Source organism: Trichomonas vaginalis, chromosome II, assembly GCF_026262505.1.
Source record: "Trichomonas vaginalis G3 chromosome II, whole genome shotgun sequence".
NCBI lineage: Eukaryota > Parabasalia > Trichomonadida > Trichomonadidae > Trichomonas > Trichomonas vaginalis.
In genome coordinates, this window is record NC_067204.1 from 1,828,719 (window position 1) to 1,847,116 (window position 18,398).

Sequence of the window (18,398 nt, forward strand, 5' to 3'; positions counted from 1 at the left end):
CGTCCTCGCCGCGTTGCGGCTTTATGAACTCATGAATTTTATCATAACTTATTGCACCATTATAGTCATTGAGGATGTCAGCGAGTGCTTTTTTGTTTGTTGCGTAATGCTTTGCAACATCTATATTAGCTTCTGTAAGAAGTTGTTTTATTTCCGAGTGTTTCTAACTTAGACAACTTCCGATACATCTTTAGTAGGAAATAAAAAATATTTTTTGAAAAAATTAGATTAGATTTTTTAAAGTTATTTTTCAAAATAATTTAATATTTTTATTTTAATGAAACACATGCAAGATTGCAAGTTCTTTTCATACAATGCTCTCGCTACTGCCATCAAGAATGAGTTCAATAATGCTCAAATGTTAATGTTATCTTTAACAAGAAGTTTGTGAAAGAATCTAAGTTTGGTCAGTATGTCAGACCATTAGCTATCGTCATTGACCGCAAACGTTATACTTCACAAGAGTTAGCAGTAGTTTTGAAACAAAAGAGTTTCTTCGTGAATGTCAAAGATACTCATTATACTGTCATAAAGAACTCTAACGTTGACTTCTTCAGTATTGCTTTAAATCTTTCCGAACAGAAAGAATATAAGAAGGGTGAAACAAATGTGAAATATTATCCTTCATCTCTGAAGACAATAACGAACAAAGATGTTATACAGAAATTCTTACCAAAGGTTGAAGAAGCTTCTATTGACATTGACGAAGGAAGTGAAATGGTTGAAGAAATAGACCCTGAAGCTTTATAAGAAAATTTATTTTTGAATAACTGATGGTGTCACTACGTCACCATGTGTCACCAGGTTAATTAACTTCTCTTAAAAATGATGACAACATGACATCACATTTTGACGAAGTGCAAATCTTCACTTCGTGTCAAAATGCAAAAATAATGCTGAAAAATGAAATTTATTTTTGAAGAACTGAAGGTGTCACCAGGTTAATTAACTTCTCTGAAAAAATGAGACAACATGACATCACATTTTGACACGAAGTGCAAATCTTCACTTCGTGTCAAAATGCAAAAATAATGCTGAAAAATGAAATTTATTCCTTTATTTAAGAATGTTTGAACTGGTCCCGAAAGGAGGTCATGCAAAGTTATTTCTTCCTCCTCCTCTGTTTCATTTATTTTTGGTTAGTCTTCATATCGATATTTTACAACAATTCCCCAATGCATAAACTTTTCATAAGCTTTATATACCTTCAGAAATTTGCATAATCTTTAGAAGCATTTAGATATTGTTTAAATGCTTTGTATGTCTTCAGAAATTTTGCATAATCTTTTACATGTTGTTCATTCTCTTCTTCTGTCATGAGTTCCGAATATTCTAAATTCATGTTCTTTCATATGAGATAAAATTTTATAAAAAAATAAAATTAGCTTAGATTTTTTTATTCTTCCTCTTTGAAGTTATCGAAATATTCTGTTATTTTTTCCTTCAGTAATGTTAAGTCTTCTTTGAATGTAAGTATTGTGCAACCTTTGATGTCATAGTGTGTTTGAGGAAGAGTATTTTTGACAATTTCCTTTATTTGCTCATTCGGTGTCATTGAAATCGGTAAGTTTTCACGATAGAACCGGTTTCTGTCAGATTTATATATTTTAGCTAAGTCATAAAAGCTCTTGTTGTTTCTTCTGACTAAATGCAACATAACCATATCTTTATCTTCTTCTTTCTCCAACTCTTCAGTATATATCATATACTTATAACTCTTTTCCTTTCCTTTTGGTACCGAACGCGGTATTCTTTTCTGTATGCTTTTGTCTTTGGATTCAATGACTTCATCTTTTGCTTGAAGTTTCTTTTCCACCTCTCCACGTTCTGCTTTATATAGTTCATCTAACATCATGAAAATATAACAAGCATAACGAGGTGAAGCCCACATTGCTACAGCATTTACTAAAAGTCTATGAACATAATAACCTTTCAAACCAGGAGCCAAATTCTTGCGATTTTCATACGGAATCTCTTCTCTCAGTTTTCCGAGGGAAGCAATCATATGAGGAAACTCTTCTAAAAGTTCTTTTGTCTGTTGGTTTTCAAACCAATGATATGCTTGCTTTGTAGAACGAAGAGCGTTCATTATACTTTGCATCTGGTACATATCGTCTTTGACCGAACGAATGAGTCTCAATTGTTTGTTATACTGTATGTATTCGTATTCTTCATTTATGGCTTCATGAACGATAGCAATTGTTGTGTTCTCTGATGTTGACATTACTGTCTTTACATACAAAATAAAAAAATTTGTTAGAAAAAAATTAGCGTTATTTTCTGACTTTCACAAAAGACCAAAAATAAACGCTTTACATGTATTTTTCAGCAACTTCGTCAAATAATTTTATAGCTTTATCTATCTCATCTACTTCAAACGTTTCTTTACCTTTCGTGGGAGCACCATACATTTTCTCAAAAACTTCAAGCAGTTCTGTTTCAGCAGCTCTCATATCATTAACAAACACAACCTTGACTCTATTGACTGTACTGTCATATCTTTGAGTTATATTATATGTCCTTCCTATCTTATATCTTTTTGTGTTGAAGTCCTTCGGTTTCTGAACGATGTAAAGTAAGCCTTCACTGCAACGTTCCGTATCGAATGAACCATATGTTATGAAGTTATATCCAACAACTGGGTCTAACCATAACAAAACTATTGGTATAAGACTTTTGTCGATGAGATATGCTGTAGTTCCATAGAATCTTACTGATATCATAAGCTCAGGATTTCTTGTCAAAATTTTCTGAGTTGAAGCATTTCTAACCCAGTGGTTTGTTTTCTTTTCAGATGGTGTTATAATGTCTGACAAAGAATATTTGTTGTATTTCTTACAGTATCTTACGTTTAAATCACCAATTCTAACCACTTTGGTGTCATTGTCTATCTTTCTAACTGTTTCAAACTCAATGTTTGTCATTACTGTCTTTACATACAAAATAAAAAAATAAATAAAAATAAAAATAACTTTATTTTTATCTTTTATGAAAATTCATGAAAATTCAAGAGGGTAGAAATGAGGTTAGATCTAACCATCTACCCTAAACATTATTTTTGGTCATGGACTTCGTCCTTGCCGCTTTGCGTCTTTATGACAAAAATAAATGGTACCATTAATGATATCACGACTGTTCTCATTCATGTCTGATTTACATCTAATGAAAAAGTTTAGAAGAATTTTCTTATTCTTTCTGGCTTATTTTTGTCTTTCCAGTACTCCCGCTCTAATGGTCCCAGATGTGTTGACTTTGACTCTCTCAAGTTCTTAGATGGTATAACATCTTCAACGCCTCCTTCATATCTTACTTTATAAGTGTCATCGTTTATGTTGTAGCCAAGTATTTCAATAACCACTCCTCGCTTTGCTTCGTCAATGGTTTCAGCAAGTTTGCCATTACTACTTTCGACTAATTTGTGACGAGGGTAAAACGCAATAGAGTCGTCAGCAGCTTTTATAAGATATCCATTACCTTGCGTAGAGTCTACGATATAATAGTTTCTACTTAACCTTAAACGTTTCTTTGTCAACGGTTTGTCGTCAAGAACTACACGAACTTTTGTACCAGGAATGAGGGTAAATTGTGTTGAATTTCTGATATTTTGTGTTTGACTTCGTTTCTTTTGTATATACTTTTCTTCTTGTTGTTGTGTCATTGAATTTGGTGTATGCCCTGTTGTAGAATGTGTTGAGGAATTGTAAACTTCGATGAAATGTTTCATTGTTTCTTCGGTAAAGTCTCGCTCTTGGTTTAAATCTCTGAGCGTTCTTATGAAGCGGTTTATGATACCGAGTATGTTATGGTTATGGTCTTCAGTAGTGTAGTGAGTTATGTTATGCTTAATGAGAAAATCTGTGATTTCATTGCTGAGGTATGCACTGTCTTGGTCTGATGTTAAAGTACTTGGGCTATGTTCTGCTACAAACTTTTGTAAAACTCTTAACACTTCACGAGTTCCTTTATTCCTCATTGGATATGCATATGCTTTGCGAGTGTTAACATTAATGAAGATGAGGAATGGTTTATGTCCTCCTTTTCTGCTTTGAATGAGAGTGTCAAATTGGTATGCGTCAGGAGCGTTGGAGTAAATTGGTAAAAAGTAGTCGTAAGGGTTTATTTTTGTTTGATGTACAACATTTTTGTCAAAGAACCTTTTCACTTCAGCTCTGTTAGTAAATCCCCAACTCTTTGCAGCTTCATTGAATTTCTTAAATGACCTCCATGGATGTTGTTCGAATACTTCTTTCAAGCTCATTTATGTAAAGTTAAAGATTTTATTCTAGGCTAAAGCGCGTTCATTGAACGCGGTACCATGCGAATATAGTCACAAAGGGTGGCATATAATCTGCACCCGAGCCTGTTGGATTTGTTGTGAAAGTGTGTGAATGATTTCCTGCGGTTCCACAGAAAATACCTGCGCTTGAATCTACTGGGTCACTTGAAATATCATATCTATGCATTCCCTGTCTATCCGAACCTGCTGCAAGATTTGTATAACCTCTTTTTGTTATTGAATGTGAATGACTACCTGTTGTGTTTGTAGTTCCTGTATGAGTGTGCGGTGGAAGGTTTGCTTCTTTAATTTTCTTCGAACCTCCTGTTTGCTTTGAATATCTAGCACAGTATAAGAATTTATCTACAATCTGCTTCCACGTACCAAAACCTAAAACTGTTTCTGGATTTGTTGAGTTCATTGACGTATAAATAGAACCAACAGGATATAATGTTTGAAGAATCTGAGCCTTCATTGTTTGAAGTTCATGTTTAACGTTTATAACTTTATTGCCATCTTCAATATTTATATTGTTTGTTATTAAACCGTTAGGAAAAGTAGGAGGATAAATTCTTTGTTCTTGTACAGTTGCACCGTTTCTTCCTGTTTTTGTTACTATTTCGATGCATGCTTTAATTTCTTTAATCTTGATTGTTTGAAATTCTTCATGTGTATGGTTCTTGTCGGCTTTTCCATTAAGCGCAGCATTTACTTCCGACTTCTTTGCATAATTTTCATCTACATAAGTTTTGTCGGCTTTCTTATCTAACATTGCTGGTAGTTCATATGCTTCAAAGTTTCTGGCATGATCTTCGATATTCCTGCAACTGTTATCTAAATTGTTTAGTGTATCTTTTACGCTTGTACTCGGATTCTCTAAAGGTGCACTTGAACCCAAATCATAGTTCAATATTATGTCGTCTGCTCTAACAGTAGTGAAGGATTTATGTGTATGTTCTTTATCTGCTTTTTTATCTAACATTGCTGGTAGTTCATGTGTTTCAAAGTTTCTGACATGACCTTCAATGTTCATACATTTACTATTTAAGGAGTTTAGTGTATCTTTTACGCTTGTACTTGGATTCTCTAAAGGTGCACGTGAACCAAGGGTATAGTTCAATATTATGTCGTCTGCTCTAACAGTAGTGAAGGATTTATGTGTATGGTTCTTGTCGGCTTTACTGTCTAATGTAGCTTGAAGTTCATTTATATCGGAGATATTGTGTTTATGAGATTTCAAAACTTTGTTCGTTGCGTCAAGTTCATCTTTGTCAGCTTTACTTTTAATAGCATCTTCAAACGTTATTTTTGCCTTAACTCTCAAAGTAAATCTTGGTTCAACTAATACACCGTTAATATTGAAAGTAGAGGCATAAATTTCACCGGTATAACCAAATGCTTCTGGTGCTTTAGCTACATCATACTGTACAGTACACCTTATGTCATAACCTTTAGCACGAATGTATTTATATCTTCTTTAATTAACATTTTTTGTCTTCGCTTCATCACTTCGTGTTAAATATCCATGGTAGTCCGTTATAATCTGTTCGTCTGAAGTTATATAATGAACGTGGTTCTTGACTTTATCACTCAGAGCTAAAAGCTCATTTTTGTCTGCTTTTTCGGCTAATTTCTCATTAACATCATTCACTTCTAATTCAACTCTTCCGCCAGAACTCTTATTATCATTAATCTTTTTCATTAATTCGGTAATTACGTCATAAAGACTATATTCTGTTTTCGGTTTTGTAAATAATGAGTCAAAATTTCTTTTCATCATTACATCGCTGACATTAATGATATCACCAATTCCTTTTTCATTTATTCTCTTCATTAATTCTGCAATAATGACGAATATATAATCTGTTAATTTATTCTCTTCATCGAGGGTTATAGAATGTTTTGAAATTGAATCATTAACTCCTCTAAATAAATCAATAACTTCAGGATACACGTTTTTAATGTCTCGAATAACCCGACCAGTATCCTGTTGTTCATGTTCTTCGTTCCCGTCGTTACGTGGTTTTATATCTCTAACCATCATCAACGCAGCCATAACCGGAGGGTTTGTTGCTATCTGTTCGAAAATCCGTCCGTTATGTACGGTATATCTAAATAATTTCTTTGTGTTTGTTAAAACATTTGAAACAAGTCTTTTAAAACCATCTACAAAATTTCCTGTTTCACCTAATGTTCTTGCAGCATTTACAAGCTCACCCATTCCCGCTTTTGACCCCAAAAACGTCCATATTGCATTTATTTCACTCTGTATAGTTGTCCATTCAGCGAAACTAACACCCGCATTCGCTAAGCTGAAAATGAAATTCAGTGGATCGAACTTAATTCCACCTTCTTTTTCAATTTCAACGAACTCACTAACATGAGATTTTAAGTATTCTTTCGTTAAAATTGTTTTCCCCGATGTTATGTCATTAACGAAACTATCACCGTCAAAAGTTAACGAATTCAATTTCGTCGTTGATGCTTTTATTTCATACACCGCTTTATCGATAGTTTTTGGCTCACCTTCTTTAGAAGCATATGAAACATTAATGAATGAATTATATGTATTCGTGAATGAATTAAAATCAATGATTTTCATTAATGACGCCTTTAATGATTCATTTACTGTCGAATCCCTTAAAGTAATTAATGAACTGTCATTTATGAAAGGTACACTGCAAACCGTCGAGTTTGGATCAAATGCTGTAGTTGGTGCAGGAATATTAATGATATAAGTCATTAAATCATTAAGTGACGTAAATAATGTTGTCGTTTTTGATTTAATTTCTTTAGCATCTGTTATATATGGTAATTTTATTTCTGTAGTTTCTGAATTAAAGATATTCGCTAAAATGTTTTGTAAACTGTTTTGAACAGCTGTGTAAACTGTTGAATCCGGAACTCTTACGATTTCACCGTCCTTAATAAAAGGCATTGCACATGGTGTAGTGCTTGGGTCAAATCTTTTTGGGTTATGATTCAACATATATTCTAATGCTTCATAAACAGACCTATATACGGTTGTATTATCTTTTTCAATAATTTCACCGTCCTTTATAAACGGCATAGTACATGGAGTTAAAATAGGGTCAAACTTTTCATAGTCCTTCCATGTTATGTATTTCTCAGTATTTCCATCAGTGATAACAATATATTTGTCAGTAAGTGTGAGAGAGTATTGACCAAAATATAAACGTTTAGCTCTGTCAGCTTCATACGCATATGCAGCTATACTCATATTTTAATGAGAATAAAATGTTGTTCTATTTGCAAAGTACAGACCCAAACGAATACGGGACAGTAAAGCTACAAACAAACTTAGGTCTACAGAATGAGGCGCTTGCATTCAGAATGGTTGACTTCAATACTATCGCTTCATTCGTTATAACAGATGAAACAGATTTCATGGAGATTGAAATAGATGGAAAGAAGCACGAAATAAGATTTCACAATAATGTAGAATATAAGATGGAAACATTAGCTGGAGTGTTAAATGCTCTCATAAATACTACAATAAACAAGGATAACGAAGAAAACTTAATGAATGTTAAACTTATTGCAAGAGTTTTGAAGTTCAGTTATGTGAAGGAGTTTAAGATACCAAGAATGAGTCATAGAGTACAACTTCTTTTGGGTGCATACCATATGACATTTCCTTTGAAAAGTGTTGACAAAACGATTGAGATGAAATCTGTTCCATACGTATGTTATGGTAATTGTTTATACATTGAGTCTAAAATAGCTAATGTCACAGGTATTTCAGGAGTTAATAGTAAAGGTTCAGTAGAATATAAATCCTTCTGTTATGCAGTCAATTCAATGTTCATTCCAAACGTTCCTGTCATAGCAACTCATTTAGGTAAATGGGTTCGCATTAGTCCTCATAATTTGAAAGACATGCAATTCAGACTTGTTGACTTTCAAGGAGAGCCTGTAGAACTGAAGGCACCAGTGCGAATGACTGTTGAAGTTGACTTTTAGAAAATATTAAATGCAACAGCTTACAAGAGAACTCAGAGCTAAAAATATAAAGTATGAATGTTATGTATTAGGTCATGAACTTTGGTTGTTGCTGTTTGATGAAACAAATGAATTAGTTATGTCAGTCAAGAGAACAGAAAAATATTGTGTTAGTGAAAACTGCACCAAGTCAATAAGATTAGGTTTGCATTATGAAGATGAGTTCGATACTGTTGAAGAAGTTTTGGATAGATATTACAAATTGCTAACTTGAAATTTTTTTGACTGACGGCGCAAAGCGCCAAGATGGGCTCAAAGAGCCCTCCTGACTGCTTTAATTTACTAAAACATATTTCAAACAAAGCTTATATTCTGTTGAAAGTTTTGTATATTCATTCGAATATTTATACTTAAACTCAACTCCTGTAGTTCCTGGTGTTTCAATGATGCGGATGTTACCTATTTTCATGAATAGTGGAGTTTGACCACAGCATTCGATTTTAGGGTCGAGATAGTCAATGACACATTGTTTCCCTGTTATTCGTGATATAACATTTTCAAGGTCCTCCTTTGTTAGAATTATTTGGTTCTTACTTATAAGATTTGTCAAAAGCTTCTTATCGTCTTTGAGTAAAATTGTTTGGTATAACTGAAGAAGGTAATGGTCTACGTTATCTGAAGGATTTGTTTGAACATTTGTGTAAGGATTGTCGTTGGCTTCTCTTGAAAGAATTTGGTCCAGTGGTGGATACTCTAACTTAACATCTGATGTAGCGTTAGCGTTTGAAGCTGAGTTTAAATTCACGGATTTCAGCTCTGGTTCTGGTTCTTTCAAACACTCCGAACTATAGTTCTTTATGACAATATTGTTTGTCGTTCGTGAGTCAACATTTGATGTTGGTTCAATTGGAACATTAACGGCACCAGCTAAGATGGATTTGCTTCTCATTTCATATAGAATAAAAACCTTTTATATGTATGAAATGAACAATATACTCGACAAGGGTTTGAATGTAAAGCTAACGAATGAAAATATTGTTGAATTCACTGAGACAGGTGCTGTGTATAAAGATGTAGAACTACTGAACAAAAGAGCTAAGGGAAGAAGCAGGAACATGAACAAAGGGTGGAAGCCTATAAAAATTTATGTCAACGATGGCTCAGGAGGTTCAAACATAAAGTATGCAGAAAGTTATAGAGTTTATGCTCTCAAAGGTGAAAAGCCTTCATTTAAGAACAGCTATTCTAACGCATATCCTCAAAAGCTAACGGATGGGGAAGTGGATGATATGAATGACAGCAAAAATATTAACAGAAATGGCGACAGAGATGCATGGAATTTGTTTACCATCAGTCAATTGAAGGTTAAACTTTAAAACAATGTTGGTCGTTCCCATGGAATATTTTTGACTTTAATGGTATTAGTCATGATATGAATCTCAAGGTATGAACGAGGAGAGATGAGAGACTTATATGCTTCCCAAATTTCATCAAAAGGTAATGTTATACCTGACTGTTTCCAAATGAGTTCAATGTCATAGCGTGAGAAACCTTGAAAGATAACGAAGTCAGTTATGAGACGTTTTATGTTTAAAGCTAAAAACCTCCATGTTTGCATAAGTATTGCTACAGTTAAGTGGTAATGTCTGACTTTAGTAATGATGTTAGCTAATGGTGAGTCTGGTTTTGACACTAAACCTTTACCAGCGAAGTCGTCGCAAACGAGCAGAGTGTTTGAAGGATATTTTTTGAAGGGGTATTTTGAAAGTTTTGACAGAATGTAGTTTGTAAGTCGTTTCATATCGTAAACTCCTGAGTATTGACGTAAGTGGTGTTTGTCAACAATTCTTTCCATCTCCTCAGAAGTCTTTTGCATTCCTGACTGTATAAATTCAACGATGGCATAATATTTCCTCTTACGTCGAATGTAACGTTGAAGAAATTCAATGAGTTCACTGTCTGGAACTTTAACGACAGAGGCTTGAACTTTTGACATAAATGTTTTCGCTGTTGAGTCCATAGAGTCTGAAGTTGCTGATATAATGATTTGGTCATAGTAGAGTCGTTTCCTAAACGCTCTGTTATGAGTATATGACGAATTAAATTAAATGTCTTACCTGAACCCATCTTTCCACAATAGAAATACACACCATTTGAACAGAATTCATAATCTTTGCTGAAAGGAAGAATAAGAGAAGAGTTAAGTTTGTCTGTAGTTTCATTCATGTCTTCATCTACGTCATGTATTAAATGCTTCATTTTATCTCCATTAAAAATGCAAGTCAGAAATATTCAGAACATAGCACCGAGTCTAACTGACAAGAGTATAAAGATATACTATGAACATGTTATGATGAAACCAACCAAAATTCAAGAAAGTCAGTATACTTATGAATATCCAAGACACTGGGTAGAGTATGTAGGAGGTGAGAAAGCTATTGAAATCAGACAGGTTCGAAGTATTCCAGCAGGAAGAACAATATTATTGAAGAACTTTAATGTTTTGAGATATAATGATGAAACAAAGAAGCAAGATAGTTTCCCTGTTGCTGTGTATGTGAACTTAGATACAGGAGATGACATGAAAGTTTTTAATACAAAGCTTCAAACGGTAGTGAGAGAACAACTGACTGCGGAAGGACATCCATTACCTTCAGAAGTTACCATAGCATATAATTTTTGAAACAAACTCAATAGATTTAAAGTCATCTCTGCAAAGAAGTCAGGTTTTACATTTAATGAAGCAGATGTATATTCGAATGAAAACTTCAAAAGCTATTGCATGGTTAGATAATGACGATTGCTTTAAGAAAATCTTTAAATACAGTGACTCAACGATGTCAATAGATGACCTTCGTGGAATGTTACCATCGACGTTTACAGTTGAAGGTTCAGCAGGATTGCTTACAAGATTGTCAATTGGTGGCATTTGGTCTCGTGAGAACATTGTTATAAAATCCAGTATAAGTGAATTTGCTGAAGAATCTATATTATGTCTTTCAAACTACATGTATTCGCCGCCGAAGCATTATAGTATAACAAACTTTGTCAGTAAGTTTAACATAAGACTTGTCGAACCTTCTTCAATGAAAGATGTTGTGCTACCTAAAGATGGAAAGGATGGACTCATTATTGAGATGATTTTAATAGCATATTAAATGAGCTTGTTTCTTGAAGTCATTCATGATGAAATAACTGTTGTAGAAGATGTTAGCAATTGTTCAGACATTTTGAAGCGTATAGATGATATAAGAATAAGTTAGATAGACCGCAAAGCGGTGAGGGCGAAGCCCGTGAGAACACTTATGTTTCATTGACTTTCTCCAGTAACGAGAACTTTTATGAGATAATATTGAAGAGAGATGATTTTAATATGGTGTAAATGGTAGCTTGGGCAGCTTTAGGCGCAATGGGAACAAAAGCATTAGCATTTGGAGCAAAAGCACTTGGAGCTTATGACGCAGTAAATAAAATGAGTGGAGGAAGGGTTTCGAAGACATTAGACGCAAATAAAGGAAAGATTGGAGGCTGGGTTGCAAAGAAGTTAAGATTAAATAAAATAGGGCTCATAAATAAAGCATCCAATTTGGTTGCGACTGAGTCAGAAAATGCTTTTAGAAAGGACGATGAGTTTGCAAACACGCAAAAGACTTTAATGACCAGATGAAAGGTGAAACAATGCATTTAAATAGAGTCGATGGAACTAAAGAAAATGTTTCTTCTCCACCAGTAGTTCTTCCGTATGGTCCCTATGGAATGTATGGAAACCCTTACGAAAGACCATTTGACCCATTGACTGGTGGAAGTAACTGGTATCATTACGGCCGAAGAAGAAAGACAGTCAAGTTGGAGACAGACGTGAAGAAAGCAACTAAAAAGAAACCAAGGAAGAGAGTTATAAAGCAATGAATTCAACAGGGTGAAAAACAGGTGAAAAAAGAGGTGAGATCTCACCACTTCACCTAAATTTATTTTTGTGCTATGTTTTTCATACGTGTGAGGGTGGTGATATTATTAATTTTTAAGTTTATTTTTATATAAATGACAGAACAAAAATAAAGCATATCTACTCAACAGGAATGAGACCCTTTACTGACTATGTATTCGTTTAATGCTTGATGAACAATGGTACATATTATCGTATGGGTATACACAACGTCTGTTTCCATCGTCGTCGTATATGTAGAGCTCAAATCCAGTCCAACCTTCTTTTGTACAATATGTAGCTTTATTTAAGTATGCATTTATGTAGATAAGGCAATTTTCTTCATCGCTCCAGAAATAATTTTTGTTCTTTGTTGAAATAGTTTTCGTTCCTCTGCGACCATAAGGAATGTATGCAATGAACTTTGCGTCATAAGGGATTGTAATATATTCAGGGTTTTCTTTAATCGTCAATGGGTCTGTCTTTGTTAAAATGCATGTTTCTCAGTTTACTTGAGTTTTGAATAGTTCACGGAAACGTTCTGGGAAAGAGTCATAGTAAATGTAGTCAGACAGTCTTTGTAATGAAATAAAATTTTTAAAAAAATAAAAATAAGGTTATTTTTATTTAGTGAGGACGGTAGGGAATTCGTTAGTGAAGTCATTAGTGAAGTCATTTATGTGTCAAAACCGCTAAGTGGTGTACGGAGGCGCGCAGTGCCACAGTACACAACTTAGTCTTACTAACTTTCATTAGCTTTGTCAAAACTTACTAACATTTATTTTTGACAGTGATTTTGACTCTGACGATTGGAGTGACAGCAGCGATACTGAAGAATATGAACTATTGTGTGAAGCACAGCAATGGGAAGAGTTGCAATACTTTTGTAAGTGAGAACGTTTATTTTTTACAGTAGTGAAGTCGTTTGTGAAAACGTTAGTGAGGTGAAGTGGTTGGCGGCTTTATAAATATTTAAGGTTAAGTTGGTGTTGTCGTTGGTGTTGTAAAATATACGTTAACGGTTTCGTAAAGTGTCAAATTCACATATCAAGTGTAAGGAGGCGCGCAGTGCCTCCGTACCCTTGATATGTATATTAATTATTTCTGCCAATTAATAACTTTTGAATTCCGAATATTTTGTATTTTGGCTGGGATCCAAAAGAAATTGATTGGTTGCAAAGATATTCGAGCTTGTCCTTATCATAAGCACTGTATGTATCATAAGAAAAACTTTGTGAAATTTTGATTGTTGCAACTGTATTCGGAGATTTACTTCTGAACAAAATGTATAATGTCGGTGAGAAATAAAGATGGTCTGTTGTGTAATTTATAACTTTGTATTGAAATGTTGGTTGATAATAAGAATAATTAAAATCGTAATCATCCGAAGATGTGCTTATGTTCAATCTAACATCTGTTGGATCTAAGTAAACTGAGCAGTAATTCTTATTGATTTCATATTTTTTATTTGAATAATTGAAAGCTAGATCGTTCGATTTGGAAAGAAATTCTATGGAATCGCAGTAATTTGAAAAGAAACTACACAAAATCTTACTTTATAATTATAATACGTGTTTGTTGATTTAAAATTAAAAGTTGGCTCTGTGATTTTCCATATTTTGCTTGTGCATGATTCATAGTTAATACGCAAGTAATCGCTCATATATGTATCTTGTAGAATAAAATAATAACTAAATGATTTGTTATCTGCAAATGAAAAAGTAATAATATCTTGACCATATGAACCAATGTCAATTAAATAATCTCCTGTTCTGTTAATTATACCATTGGTGATTGTATAGTAAAACCAGGACATTCACAATGATTTTAATTTGAAAGCGGATCTATTCAGAATGAATTTTGAATATTTTACACAGTCAGATTGTCAAATCATTTTAGTTTATTGGATAATTCTTTTAATGTATTATTTTTAAAATTTTAAAAATAAAATAAAAGTGGATCCAAAATTTTTGTATCAGAATGGGTCAATATTTCATGAATCAGTCCTCAAGAACAAAAATGAAGAAGGTCGTAATTGCCTTATGCATCTAAGCTACTATCCAAAAAAGAGAAATTGGATTAGAAAAGGATTATGAGTGATTGAAATTAATACGTGTGCGAATAACCATGGATTTGTAAAAATTAATGCTTCAGAAATACAACATTTTGCTATTGAGAATTCCTTGTAAAGTCCAAATCTCAAAATACATAATTTTATATTTAGTTTGTTTGATGTTGAAACTATATTACCACCAAGAAGAGACAATATTATCTTAGTAAACATGTTTCAATTAATTTGATGTTCATGGATATAAACTGCGAGTCAAAAGGCGTACCTACCTTCAACTTTTTGAGAGAAGTCATACAATTAATTATATGAGTTTCTCTCAAAAAGTCGATTTCTGCCAGGTACACCTTTTGGACCGCACAAGCTATTTGCTCTAATTCGATATAACAACAAAGGATCATAAAACAGATATAAATATAGGATGAACTGATACGATTTTTTCGGGTCTAACTTCAAAATTTAAGATTTCGAAATTTAATACAAGCTTCAAACCAGAAATTTAAGCATAAATAGAAGCTGATTTGCTACCTATTGCACGTGAAGCTTATTTGAGCTCTAATATTTAATAATTTTCTCTCGCTCTCAGTGAAGGCACCGTTAGCATTAGAAATGTAAACTATTCAAAAATTGATAGGTCCGCCTTTTGATTCGCAGTTTAAAGCATAAATTTTGTCAATTAAATTTTAATTACAGAATAAAAAGAAAAGTCAATAAAAGCATATGAAAGCTGACACGAATTATTCATAAGGATTATCGAATAATGATTTCGATTTTTGTGAATAATTTGGTATTTCTTTTGTTTCGATTAAATATGGATTTATTTGAACCTCTTCTAAAGGTAATGGTTCGGATTTATTAGATACTTCTTCTAATAGACAACTTCTATTATCAATGAAATGTTCATGAATTATTGATTGTGTTTCCTCTCTTTTTTCTTTTTTTTTAAGACATAAAAGAGGAATTGCAATGCTTGATGGTAATGATAGTCTTATTGTTATCAATTAAAATTATCTCCCATCCTATATAATAAAATTTGATTCAATATTACTAAATACTTTATGTTTCTTAATAATTGAGATGCCTAAAATGTTGATAATGTTGTTATAAACTTATTTTCACACGCTCAATCTTATGGGAGTAATAAGAATTGTAATAAAAAAAACATTATAAATCTTTAAAGATTCGTTCATAAACAATATATAAAAAAAATAGTTATTCATAAGGATTCTCGAAATAAGTATTTGATTGTTCTTGCTTTGGATTATATGCTGGTGCTTTATATTCATTAGGATATGGATTGCTGTTCGTTTCTTCTAAAGGTAAATCTTTTTCGGTTTTATCAACAAGGCTTTGATTAATTGGATTTTCAGCTCTGAATTTTCTGTGTCTATAACATAAGTAAGCAGCGACAGCAATGAGACCTGCTCCAACTGCTGCTCCAATAATAATTTCCAAAACAGCACCTTCACTTAGTCCTTCATCACTATCATCATCAGAATAATTATGATCATCTGATTTTTGTTCAACTGGTTCTGATGAATTTATTTCATGATACGAATTATCAAAAATGATAAGAGATCTATGAGTTGAATTATTTCCTTTGATTAAATATGATGTATTATATTTGTCGCCAGCATGATAAAAAAATAAGTAATCGTGTTTAGAATTAGTTATTGTTAGAAAAGGTTTTTCAACAATAATATTAGCTCTATTTATTTTTCCATAGACATCATAAATATCACCATCTTCGAAATGAACTGTTCCATTTGTGAAAGCAGTAACAACACATGTATGAGCTGTGTCCTGAGAAGTGAATTTGTAATTAGACCTTACATTTGTGATAATCGAAGTGCAATCATAATAATTCAAATTAAAAACAACAAAATTACATGGAATAGGTTCGTCACTGGAGGATTCTAATGTAATTGTACCTGTGTGAGCGAAATAAATTGCTGAATATTGTGTATTTCCAAGAATTTCTAAAGATACTTCTGAAGTTCTTGCTTCTCCGGAAATGTTGCGATAATCAGTAAATACTACGTATTGTTCCTTATAAAAATTAAGTTTTGTTTGATTTCTGCCAATTAATAACTTTTGAATTCCGAATATTTTGTATTTTGGCTGGGATCCAAAAGAAATTGATTGGTTGCAAAGATATTCGAGCTTGTCCTTATCATAAGCACTGTATGTATCATAAGAAAAACTTTGTGAAATTTTGATTGTTGCAACTGTATTCGGAGATTTACTTCTGAACAAAATGTATAATGTCGGTGAGAAATAAAGATGGTCTGTTGTGTAATTTATAACTTTGTATTGAAATGTTGGTTGATAATAAGAATAATTAAAATCGTAATCATCCGAAGATGTGCTTATGTTCAATCTAACATCTGTTGGATCTAAGTAAACTGAGCAGTAATTCTTATTGATTTCATATTTTTTATTTGAATAATTGAAAGCTAGATCGTTCGATTCGGATAGAAATTCTATGGAATCGCAGTAATTTGGAAAAGAAACTACACAAAATCTTACTTTATAATTATAATACGTGTTTGTTGATTTAAAATTAAAAGTTGGCTCTGTGATTTTCCATATTTTGCTTGTGCATGATTCATAGTTAATACGCAAGTAATCGCTCATATATGTATCTTGTAGAATAAAATAATAACTAAATGATTTGTTATCTGCAAATGAAAAAGTAATATCTTGACCATATGAACCAATGTCAATTAAATAATCTCCTGTTCTGTTAATTATACCATTGGTGATTGTATAGTAAAACCAGGACATTCACAATGATTTTAATTTGAAAGCGGATCTATTCAGAATGAATTTTGAATATTTTACACAGTCAGATTGTCAAATCATTTTAGTTTATTGGATAATTCTTTTAATGTATTATTTTTAAAATTTTAAAAATAAAATAAAAGTGGATCCAAAATTTTTGTATCAGAATGGGTCAATTTCATGAATCAGTCCTCAAGAACAAAAATGAAGAAGGTCGTAATTGCCTTATGCATCTAAGCTACTATCCAAAAAAGAGAAATTGGATTAGAAAAGGATTATGAGTGATTGAAATTAATACGTGTGCGAATAACCATGGATTTGTAAAAATTAATGCTTCAGAAATACAACATTTTGCTATTGAGAATTCCTTGTAAAGTCCAAATCTCAAAATACATAATTTTATATTTAGTTTGTTTGATGTTGAAACTATATTACCACCAAGAAGAGACAATATTATCTTAGTAAACATGTTTCAATTAATTTGATGTTCATGGATATAAACTGCGAGTCAAAAGGCGTACCTACCTTCAACTTTTTGAGAGAAGTCATACAATTAATTATATGAGTTTCTCTCAAAAAGTCGATTTCTGCCAGGTACACCTTTTGGACCGCACAAGCTATTTGCTCTAATTCGATATAACAACAAAGGATCATAAAACAGATATAAATATAGGATGAACTGATACGATTTTTTCGGGTCTAACTTCAAAATTTAAGATTTCGAAATTTAATACAAGCTTCAAACCAGAAATTTAAGCATAAATAGAAGCTGATTTGCTACCTATTGCACGTGAAGCTTATTTGAGCTCTAATATTTAATAATTTTCTCTCGCTCTCAGTGAAGGCACCGTTAGCATTAGAAATGTAAACTATTCAAAAATTGATAGGTCCGCCTTTTGATTCGCAGTTTAAAGCATAAATTTTGTCAATTAAATTTTAATTACAGAATAAAAAGAAAAGTCAATAAAAGCATATGAAAGCTGACACGAATTATTCATAAGGATTATCGAATAATGATTTCGATTTTTGTGAATAATTTGGTATTTCTTTTGTTTCGATTAAATATGGATTTATTTGAACCTCTTCTAAAGGTAATGGTTCGGATTTATTAGATACTTCTTCTAATAGACAACTTCTATTATCAATGAAATGTTCATGAATTATTGATTGTGTTTCCTCTTTTTTCTTTTTTTTTAAGACATAAAAGAGGAATTGCAATGCTTGATGGTAATGATAGTCTTATTGTTATCAATTAAAATTATCTCCCATCCTATATAATAAAATTTGATTCAATATTACTAAATACTTTATGTTTCTTAATAATTGAGATGCCTAAAATGTTGATAATGTTGTTATAAACTTATTTTCACACGCTCAATCTT

General features: G+C 32.4%; 14 protein-coding genes and 4 pseudogenes across 18 annotated transcripts, besides 1 other annotated feature; 5 read left to right on the forward strand and 13 right to left on the reverse strand.

Moving 5' to 3' along the window:
* Positions 1-12,841: part of a mobile genetic element that runs on past the window's edge.
* TVAGG3_0468520 (uncharacterized protein) lies at positions 1,397-1,555 on the reverse strand (the record flags this gene model as incomplete). The annotated part of the gene is made up of 1 exon (XM_051235391.1): positions 1,397-1,555. The coding sequence occupies one exon, from the start codon at positions 1,553-1,555 to the stop codon at positions 1,397-1,399; it is 159 nt and encodes a 52-aa protein (XP_051093215.1).
* TVAGG3_0468530 (KilA, N-terminal/APSES-type HTH, DNA-binding family) lies at positions 1,661-2,224 on the reverse strand (the record flags this gene model as incomplete). Its single annotated transcript, XM_051235392.1, has 1 exon — positions 1,661-2,224. A coding segment is annotated over one exon (564 nt), but the record flags the coding sequence as incomplete, so codon positions are not given.
* On the reverse strand, positions 2,313-2,924 carry TVAGG3_0468540 (organellar and viral DNA polymerase type B; the record flags this gene model as incomplete). The annotated part of the gene is made up of 1 exon (XM_051235393.1): positions 2,313-2,924. The coding sequence occupies one exon, from the start codon at positions 2,922-2,924 to the stop codon at positions 2,313-2,315; it is 612 nt and encodes a 203-aa protein (XP_051093217.1).
* TVAGG3_0468550 (uncharacterized protein) lies at positions 3,173-3,496 on the reverse strand (the record flags this gene model as incomplete). Its single annotated transcript, XM_051235394.1, has 1 exon — positions 3,173-3,496. A coding segment is annotated over one exon (324 nt), but the record flags the coding sequence as incomplete, so codon positions are not given.
* On the reverse strand, positions 3,636-4,258 carry TVAGG3_0468560 (integrase core domain containing protein family; the record flags this gene model as incomplete). The annotated part of the gene is made up of 1 exon (XM_051235395.1): positions 3,636-4,258. A coding segment is annotated over one exon (623 nt), but the record flags the coding sequence as incomplete, so codon positions are not given.
* TVAGG3_0468570 (phage tail repeat-like family) lies at positions 4,299-5,048 on the reverse strand (the record flags this gene model as incomplete). Its single annotated transcript, XM_051235396.1, has 1 exon — positions 4,299-5,048. The coding sequence occupies one exon, from the start codon at positions 5,046-5,048 to the stop codon at positions 4,299-4,301; it is 750 nt and encodes a 249-aa protein (XP_051093220.1).
* On the reverse strand, positions 5,940-7,346 carry TVAGG3_0468580 (uncharacterized protein; the record flags this gene model as incomplete). The annotated part of the gene is made up of 1 exon (XM_051235397.1): positions 5,940-7,346. A coding segment is annotated over one exon (1,407 nt), but the record flags the coding sequence as incomplete, so codon positions are not given.
* Positions 7,631-8,230, forward strand: TVAGG3_0468590 (uncharacterized protein; the record flags this gene model as incomplete). The annotated part of the gene is made up of 1 exon (XM_051235398.1): positions 7,631-8,230. A coding segment is annotated over one exon (600 nt), but the record flags the coding sequence as incomplete, so codon positions are not given.
* TVAGG3_0468600 (uncharacterized protein) lies at positions 8,574-9,188 on the reverse strand (the record flags this gene model as incomplete). Its single annotated transcript, XM_051235399.1, has 1 exon — positions 8,574-9,188. One exon carries the CDS (start codon positions 9,186-9,188, stop codon positions 8,574-8,576), a length of 615 nt encoding a protein of 204 aa, XP_051093223.1.
* TVAGG3_0468610 (uncharacterized protein) lies at positions 9,214-9,615 on the forward strand (the record flags this gene model as incomplete). Its single annotated transcript, XM_051235400.1, has 1 exon — positions 9,214-9,615. One exon carries the CDS (start codon positions 9,214-9,216, stop codon positions 9,613-9,615), a length of 402 nt encoding a protein of 133 aa, XP_051093224.1.
* TVAGG3_0468620 lies at positions 9,749-10,366 on the reverse strand (annotated as a pseudogene). Its single transcript has one exon. A coding segment is annotated over exon 1 (618 nt).
* On the reverse strand, positions 10,628-10,822 carry TVAGG3_0468630 (uncharacterized protein; the record flags this gene model as incomplete). Its single annotated transcript, XM_051235401.1, has 1 exon — positions 10,628-10,822. One exon carries the CDS (start codon positions 10,820-10,822, stop codon positions 10,628-10,630), a length of 195 nt encoding a protein of 64 aa, XP_051093225.1.
* TVAGG3_0468640 (uncharacterized protein) lies at positions 11,077-11,397 on the forward strand (the record flags this gene model as incomplete). The annotated part of the gene is made up of 1 exon (XM_051235402.1): positions 11,077-11,397. One exon carries the CDS (start codon positions 11,077-11,079, stop codon positions 11,395-11,397), a length of 321 nt encoding a protein of 106 aa, XP_051093226.1.
* TVAGG3_0468650 (protein of unknown function, DUF4107 family) lies at positions 11,622-11,802 on the forward strand (the record flags this gene model as incomplete). The annotated part of the gene is made up of 1 exon (XM_001291474.2): positions 11,622-11,802. A coding segment is annotated over one exon (181 nt), but the record flags the coding sequence as incomplete, so codon positions are not given.
* Positions 11,952-12,148, forward strand: TVAGG3_0468660 (annotated as a pseudogene). The gene has a single exon. A coding segment is annotated over exon 1 (197 nt).
* On the reverse strand, positions 12,310-12,739 carry TVAGG3_0468670 (annotated as a pseudogene). Its single transcript has one exon. A coding segment is annotated over exon 1 (430 nt).
* Positions 12,842-13,258: 417 nt separating the features above from the next.
* TVAGG3_0468680 lies at positions 13,259-13,827 on the reverse strand (annotated as a pseudogene). The gene has a single exon. A coding segment is annotated over exon 1 (569 nt).
* Positions 13,828-15,444: 1,617 nt separating this feature from the next.
* Positions 15,445-16,101, reverse strand: TVAGG3_0468690 (uncharacterized protein; the record flags this gene model as incomplete). Its single annotated transcript, XM_051235403.1, has 1 exon — positions 15,445-16,101. One exon carries the CDS (start codon positions 16,099-16,101, stop codon positions 15,445-15,447), a length of 657 nt encoding a protein of 218 aa, XP_051093227.1.
* Positions 16,102-18,398: the final 2,297 nt, after the last annotated feature.